Source organism: Pocillopora damicornis, chromosome 1, assembly GCF_964200805.1.
Source record: "Pocillopora damicornis chromosome 1, jaPocDami1.2, whole genome shotgun sequence".
Taxonomy (NCBI): domain Eukaryota; kingdom Metazoa; phylum Cnidaria; class Anthozoa; order Scleractinia; family Pocilloporidae; genus Pocillopora; species Pocillopora damicornis.
In genome coordinates, this window is record NC_142670.1 from 37,658,408 (window position 1) to 37,666,949 (window position 8,542).

The 8,542-nt window shown below is 38.4% G+C and overlaps 2 protein-coding genes across 2 annotated transcripts; both read left to right on the plus strand.

Moving 5' to 3' along the window:
• Nucleotides 1–2,473: 2,473 nt before the first annotated feature.
• On the plus strand, nucleotides 2,474–5,385 carry LOC149053664 (BTB and MATH domain-containing protein 36-like). The gene is made up of 2 exons (XM_089210123.1): nucleotides 2,474–3,160; nucleotides 3,193–5,385. Exons 1-2 carry the CDS (start codon nucleotides 2,536–2,538, stop codon nucleotides 3,384–3,386), a joined length of 819 nt encoding a protein of 272 aa, XP_089066249.1. The 5' UTR covers nucleotides 2,474–2,535; the 3' UTR covers nucleotides 3,387–5,385.
• An 826-nt stretch (nucleotides 5,386–6,211) lies between these two features.
• On the plus strand, nucleotides 6,212–7,899 carry LOC149053665 (BTB and MATH domain-containing protein 36-like). The gene has a single exon (XM_089190868.1). It carries the CDS (start codon nucleotides 6,420–6,422, stop codon nucleotides 7,047–7,049), a length of 630 nt encoding a protein of 209 aa, XP_089046994.1. The 5' UTR covers nucleotides 6,212–6,419; the 3' UTR covers nucleotides 7,050–7,899.
• Nucleotides 7,900–8,542: the final 643 nt, after the last annotated feature.

An 8,542-nucleotide genomic window follows, 5' to 3' on the forward strand; every position in this document is an offset into this window, starting at 1 on the left:
ATCTTTTTGAGAGAGTCAGACGGAACCTCTTTCAAATTTGTATACAGACAAGCGCAAGCTCAACGATCACGTTTTACATTCTCAAAACCTCGGAAGTTGATGTATTTGTGATCTTGAAAGAAAAATTCAGCTTTAATCGTTGGCTTGAAATTTTATGCGGTCATAAGAAAACTCGGCAGCGTGGGCTTTGCTGATAATTTGATGACAAAGGTGAAGTTTTGACGTTCTATTGCTGATTATCCCCAAATTAATAGGTTTGATTCAGAGGTATGCCTCAATTTCAAGTCGCCTTTATTTCGGAAATTAAGACGAACTCCAAACAGAACTCTGAACTTAAACAAATGATCTAGTTTTGTGAATGATTTTTTTTTCTGCGCTACATATGCACGAAAAATAAGTTTATCTTTTTCCTGATTGCGAATAAAAAGTCTTTGTTATCCAATGCTTCGGGAAAGGTGACAGAAGGAAGCGCAAAATTTTCCCGTGAAATCGTTCAGTCTCGCCCACAAGGCCGGAACGCGTTTTTTTTGCGGTGTTCTCAAGTGATTCAAATGATTTATCACTAAGACAACAGTGGGAACGCCTTTTACGAGAAGGTATTAGGTCTGGAAAATCTCTCATCCAGCGTAGGAAATATTCGACATGCCATAAAGTCCATTGTCTTACGAAATACAAAACTAAACGCTCTTTGTTGTAGGAGGATTAGTTCGTGGTATAACGTGTGCAACAAGCATTTTATCACCGTATCCATCGATATCGGCAAGTGTTTTTAAAATCAGTTTTGAAAGCCAAGTGTTTTAGTTTCCTTTCCCCTATTTGGTAATGGAATGTATGATATCACTGATGGTAATATTGTTGATCAAACATTTCGCCATGGCTGAGCAAAAATAATAACAATCACAATAAACAAGAACAAAACAAAACAAAAGTTACAGTGAACACAGTACAGAGAAAAGAAAAAGAGTTTTGTGCTGCTAAAGTGAAAAAGATTACGACATAGAACGGTAGCCCAAGCTTTCTTTGAAGAGTATTACCAATCTCGAGCCCAGGGTTAATTTGGCTCCTTGTCAGCGGTATGGTCGACATTGTTTGCGTAAGTACGTCATGTAAGGGGAATTATTATGGACATCACTGTACGTTATAGTAAGAAAAGGACATAATATGTAGTGAGTAGATAATATCTCGCCATTGGCGACCATACCGCTGACTAGGAGCCAAAATAACCCTTGGCTCGAGATAAGAGTACTTGTCAGGCTTGTTAAACAGCCGCTGCTCAGTAAGTGAGCCCACTCTACAGCAGAAATCAAGGCTAACTACGAGAAAAAAGATAGTTTTGGTGTTATCAACCGAGTTGATAATGTAAATAATGGGCCACCGAAAAAAGGTTCAAAGCTGGACTTTTGAGCGTCAGCTCTTCTTCGGAGCGTTTCGTCTTGGTTACCCTTAGCTCCAAATCTACATACCACAAGACAAAGCAATGAAAATTAGAAAGTATCACCTGACATTGCAGTGCTACCCAAGCATATGTAATGGTGAAAAATTTTAAAAAAACCTCGCTCATTGAGGGCACAGTCCCTTTCCTAAGATATATGCAAATGAAGCTTTTAAATCTTGGTTGCCAAAGAAACTTCAGGTAACATAAATAGACATCTGTCTTATGTTCCCGCATAGGTTGCGGGCAATTATCCGCCTGAATGATTTAGGAGTCGAAGGGAGCAGCGCCAGTTCTGCACATTGTCACGCATGCTAAATTTACATGTAACATTCGTATAGTCTGTATCCCCTGTTATCTCAGTTTCTGATTTACATCAGTGCTTTGAGGTCTTTTGCGATGTGCAGTAACATCCACTCTCCTGGCTGCTTAGAGAGAAATTGATCGATCTGATTCCATCGAGTGTTATAGTTGTTCCGGTGTTGTAGTTTTGTTTTGTTTTGTTTTATGTGGTGGAAGATAAAACAATTGTATGCTGATCAAAACATGCTTGCCTTGAGGTCGCCTGTATCCAAAAGGATGTTCTTGTCCGATTTCAGTTTTGCGAACATTTTGCATAAAAGTTGTGCGTTTTGCTCTCGGCTTAAGACCCCTACCCTCCCTCTCCCTTGGAAAGTTTATTCTAGTATTAATCAAATATCCATTCAACGTTTCTCGGAAAACTTACACTGATTCAACACATTCTCAGAAACATACGATATGTTAACTCTGCATTGTTGAATTTTCAATTTAAAATAGTGCGTGGGAAGACTAAACTGCGAAAGACCACGTAAATGTACGGATTATCGTTGAACTGAATGCTTCAAATCGATTTTATCGTTACAATTATTAGAATGAGCTTAGATGAAACTTGTGGATTGAACACTGAGCAATAGGCCGAGCTAATGAGCTCCCCAACCACCCCCACACACACCCCACTCCTTTCACCCGTCAACCGTATCAACCTAATCTGTTAATCAAACTCTTCGTTGAGCTCCATTGCCAAATTTCCACCTCTCTAAGGTTTCTTTCTGTTTTTACGTCGTTACTCTCGATCGTCCCCGATGGCTATGAATATTGGAGGTGAATCGCCAGATTTTTCACAGCCCTGGAAATTTAGCGATGTTGTTCTCGTCGTCGAAGAACAAAACTTCCACGTTCACCGAGCCATACTAGCCTTTTGGTCGCCTGTGTTTGAGAAGATGTTTACATCAGAGTTTGAAGAAAAGGGGAAGAACGAAATCCCTCTCCCAGACAAAAAAGCGAGCGAGTTCAAAGAGTTCCTCCTGCATATTTATCCTTTTGGAAAAGAGAGAGTAATAACGACAGAAAACTGCTACTTCCTGCTAAAGCTTGCTCACGAGTATCAAATGGCAGCCATTGTGGAGAGATGCGAAGATTTCATGGTCAGTAAGGTTAAAGCAAAGCCGAATGATAACATTCTGGCAGACTTGGTGATTGCGCAAACGTACAAACTAGAAAAGCTGAAATTAGCCAGTGTTCAGCGATCACACAGTCTTCGTTTAGGAGAGCTTAAAAGCGACAAGACATACGAGCAAATCGAGCCAGAGAATCTTAAAGAAATCATGGAAGGAATTATAAAGCGATTGGAAAGAGAATTGCAGGAATCCCAGTCAGTCTCTACGACTCGGCAGAGAGAAGTTGAAAGAATGAAGCTAAACCAGAAAGGTGCGAGAGATAAAGGCTTAAAATGCGTTGAGAATATATTGCTAGGCTATTGGTTAACCATGCTGCTAAGAAGGGCATTTATACATTGGTGAATTGTTCAGAAACAAATGGTCTTCTAGCAGCTTTAGATCGGGATCGTCTTGGGCAGAGTTGCACGTGTTCGGGCTTAAGTAACACGGTTAGTGACCTAAGACAACTGAAACAACTGTTAGAGTCTTTGACATGAAGTGATTTTGCACATGAAATTCGATTTATTTTTGTTTTGTTTTTGCGAGACTAGAAGGCAAAGGCAAAGCAGCTAAAGCGTGAGGAGTTTGAATCTGATCTGTGTTTGAGTGCGACGTCAGATTTTTTGCTTTTTTCATAAGTAAAGTTTTCTTTGAATGGCTTTTTATTTCATACATACTGAGATTTATACTGTGAAGTCGGTACTCTTGTTCGTGTCTCTGATTGGACGAAAGATGTATTTCACAGTCGCTCGCCCCGTATTTCATGGTGTAAATCTTAGTATGTATGAAATAAAAACATCGCACCATGGAGATTGCTTGAACAACTTCTATTTACGAGTTGGAATGCATAAAAAAACTCCCTCGTTCGTTTTTTTTTTGATGCATCGCAACTCGTGAATAAAAGTATTTCGTGCGCACTATCCATAGAATAATCTCTTCTTCGTCGAAGCTTCCAGAAGTGTAAGCGAGACAGTTTGTAATAAGATTTAGCTATTTGCCTTTGAAGGTCAAGCTATATGAAACTTCCAACGAGTTCAAGATTTTATCGTATTTCTATGATTTATCATTTCCCAAATATTTTAGGAGAATATTTTATTAAAAGTTGCTAAAAAGTATGACAGGGGATTTCTGTTTAGGTTGATTACTTCAGGCTTCAATCAATAACTAACCTTTTAACTGACCTAGTTGTTAACTCGCTTATGTCACTAGAATTATTTGCTCACGTGTGATACAGCTAAGAACTAGACAATCCATTTCCGTTCAGAATGGTAAAACCACCCTCTGATCGCAAAAAGCCCGGAAAGTGCTTTAAATATCTGGAATTTAGTTTTAATGTCCAATCAAGAAGTAACCACGAATTAATTGACAAGTAACATTAAGGGCTTAAGAAAAACGTGAAACATATGAAGGTTATATAACCTACCCTCTCTCGGTAAGGGGAAAAAAAGTACAAATAGTTCAGTTCGCCCTTTGATTCGAGGTTAAAATTATGAAAAAAAAAAGAAAAAAAAAGGAATTTGTACACTTCTTTATCAAACAGGAAGGAAAGAGAAAGTGTGTTCATGTTCCTCACTGCATCCTTCGAAGTTTCACAAGCCAACATTTGGTGGATGCTAATACAAGAAAAATGTACTGCAAAGTCGCAATTTCCATTCCAAGGATTCAAGTATCTCTTTCATCAACTTTAAGTACCCCCAGTTTTGCTCAAACTTTTGCAAGGTGACCTTATAGCCGATCTCTTATATTCGGAACATCTGTCACGGTCGAGACTGCAATATTTTTGTCAACATTTTCAAAATATTTTCTTGCATTGGGTCTGCATTTTGAAGGGCATGGCATTACCTCAAAAACGCTTGCTTTACCTCGCCTCATTCGTATGGATCGTAACTAAGGCAATCTGCCACCACAAATCATGTAACATTTAGGGATTTTAGAGCACGGTTGGATTGACGTGACATGCAGGCAAAATAATGAGCTGTGACTTTCATTACATTTGCGTCACCCCAACTCATCGAATGTCGCCATGAACGCAACACAAACGGTGGTTATTTGCCATTAGTTTAAAATATTCTTCAAGATGAGCACATATCTGATGAGCAATATAAACATGCTAAAAATGTGTAGCAGACATTCAATCTCAAGACAATAGGTCAGTATCATAATCTGTGTTTTAAATCAAATATTCTTTGCTTAGAGACGTATTTGAGAATTTTAGACAGACCTGTCTGCAATATCTTAAACTTGATCCATGCCATCATTTTACGTCTCCTGGACTGTTTTGGGATGCTATGTTGAAAATGACTGATGTAAAATTAGAACTGATGACAGACATTGGTATGTTTCAATTCACTGAAAAAGGAATACGTGGTGGCATCTCATATATAGCCGATCGATATGGAAAAGCAAACAATAAACACGTCAAAGAACTGTGGTGAGAAGGTACCCTCAAAGTATACTATGTATCAGTTGATGAGATACATAATAAACCATGATATGATATAATATAATTGAGTGAAATAGCTATTAATAAAGTCAGTTTAGCTGAATACACAGAAGAAAATGAAAAAGGATTAATTCTTGATGTTGATCTCGAGTACCCACAGAATTACACGATGGTCACAACGACTACCCACTTGCCGCCGGAAAAATCTGTGTTTTTGAAGATATGCTTTCAAATTATTGTTAAAAAATAAGACAGAAATACAATAAAAGATTTGGGAAGGTCAGAAAACTAGTTCCAACATTGTCTGAAAAACAAAAATATGTACTTCACTACAGAAACCTTTAACTATATTTCAATCTTGGATTAAAGATAAAGAACAATCCAATCAGTCAGCTTGGTTGAAGTAATATATTGATTTTAATACACAGACTGGAAGAACTGCAGCCAAAAACTCATTCGAAAAATGATTTCTACAAGTTTATGAAAAAAAGCTTATTTGGCAAAAAAAAAAATTGAAAGACAGCTCAAAGCCAATATTTGTAAGCAGTAAAATTTCTAATGACAATCATAGCATTGCTATTGTTAGGTCATGTGACAGTCGCAGGATTCTTTCGACCACTCAGCAAGTGTCTGAGGCATAGTGCATAAAATCAGCTCCTGAGAGATGAAAGATACGCAGATGCTAACCAGTTTATTTCATTACATCATCAATTTCCTGTTTTTCTGAAAATGTCACGCATTTGTAAGCAAGCAAAATTAAAATAGGATTTTTTTTTCTTACTTACAAACTATACTGACAAACTTTACTGACAAACTTTACCGGTGAGAACAATAGCAAACTGGTGACGAATTTCTTTGGGAAAGTTTCTTATGCACCATAGACTTCCTTACTCAAAATGTTTTGTGCGTGACTGAGGATACGCCTCATTGAGACAGTTCCTTTAAGCCCGCCTCTCAGTGTAATGTCATGCAAGAGGTCACGCGTGTATTATGGTTTGCACCTTTCGATTTCGCTACTTGTGAGCTACGTTGATTCCATGTGTTTCTTCCCAACTACCTGTTTTCTTGCTCATTTTATCGGTCCACGATGGCTGCTAAGGAAAAATCTGAAGAATCAGCTGATCGACCTGATTTTTCAGAGCCCTGGTTGTTTAGCGACGTAGTTTTTGTGGTCGAAGATAAGAAATTCCACGTGCACCGGTATGTTCTTGCACAATGGTCGCCTGTGTTTGAGACGATGTTCTCGTCAGAGTTTAAAGAAAAGAACTTGAGCGAGATTCCTCTTCCAGACAAAAAGGCGAGTGAGTTCAAGGAACTTTTGTTACTCATATATCCCACTATATCTGGTAAAGCTCTGAATACAATCAACAACACGAATTGCCACTGTCTTCTCAGGCTCGCTCGAGAGTATCAAATGGACGTTATTTATAAGAAGTGCGAGGAATTTATGGTCAACAAGATACAAAATGCGTCAGGAAATACCTTTATGGCAGACTTGATATTTGCACAGACCTATAACTTTGAGAAACTTCTTAAAATCAGTATTGATAGGGCTATTTTAAATATTTTACGGTATGACGATTTTAAAAGCCATGAATTGTTCGATCAAATTGAGCCACAGAATTTTAAACAAATCGCGGAAGGAATCATACTTAGACACGAGAAAGCTACGGCTCGATGTCACGGCTGCGGTCGCACAGTTACCTTTAGACGTTAGAATAAAAGAACTCTAGATCTACTTGTAGTGGAGGTAGATGTTGTTAAAACATGCACAAAATGCCATGTCTCAAAGGTCAACTTTTATGTTTTGAAAGCCTCGGCAACAGAATAGTCTAGATACTCGATCCAAAAAGATATTCTGACCAGAGAATTGATGACACAGCTGGCGATGAGTGATACTGAGCAATTTACTTATACCGATTTGTTACTTAATAATCTTTATGCTATCATTTGCTTGCACATAATTAGGGCGCGACTTCATATACATAATTATAGGAAAAGCGTGCGCTAGACAATAGTAAGAAGGATTCTTTGTTAATTAGAAAAAATTCCGTTATTCTCTTTGACAAGAAACTCGCAATTTTTAGAAAATTTCTTTGCCTTTACTTAAAATACTGCAGTGAAACGAAAGGTTGCGAAGTTGATAGATGAGATTAATGTATTGAGCTAGTGGTCAAAATCAATTTTATGTAGGAACGTATGAATGGGACCCGGGGACCCGTTTATCAAAAGAACCGGTCATTTTATAGACCCGAAGCCATATTGGTGAGGAGAAGAGGCACGGCTGATACAGCAAAGTCCATTTCCGTGCAGAATGGTAACACCTTTGACGGTGGCGTTCTCAGGTCGCAGAGATATGTTTTGCATCTAAAATCATATCACGTGACGAGAAAGAGCTCACTTTTCTGATGGGGACTTAAGAACAACGTAAAATATATGAAAGTTGTAAAACCTACCTCTCTCAGTAAGAGGAAAACAAACAGAAATAGTTCAGTCCGCCCTTTGATTCGAGGTTAAAATTGTAAATAAAAGGAATTTGTACACTTCTTTATCAAACAAGAAGGAAAGAGGAAGTGTGTTCTTCACTCATCCTGAAAATTTCTCGAGCCGGCATTTGACGCACGCAAATACAAGAAAATATATTGCAAATTAGCTATTTCCATTCCAAGAATTCAAGTATCTCTTTCATCGACTCCAAATACCCTCCAGCTTTGCTCAAACTTTTGCAAGGTGACCTTTCGGCCGATCTCTCATTTTCGGAACATCTGTCACGGCCGAATCTTAGGACTGCAATACTTTTGTCAGCATTTTCCAAATATTTTCGTGCATGGTGGTCTACTTTTGAAGGGCATGGCATTACCTCAAAATCGCTTCCTTTACCTTGCCTCATTAGTATCGATTGTCGCTAAGGCAACCTGCCACCATAAATTGTGTAACATTCAGGGCTTTAGGAACACAGGTAGATTGACGTGACATGGAGGCAAAATGGTAAGCTGTGACTTTTCATTGCGTTTGCGTCACCCCAGCTCATGGAATAATGTCGCCTTGAACGCATCACGGACGGTATTTAATTCCCATGGGCCTTATTGTAATTCATCGGAAACTGTTTGGCAATCTTTCAATTGCTTCATTTTGGAGAGGGGATATTACAACAGGGTGTTAAATGTTTATGACGAGGTCCTTCTTTTTATCACAGAGCACAAAGTAGCG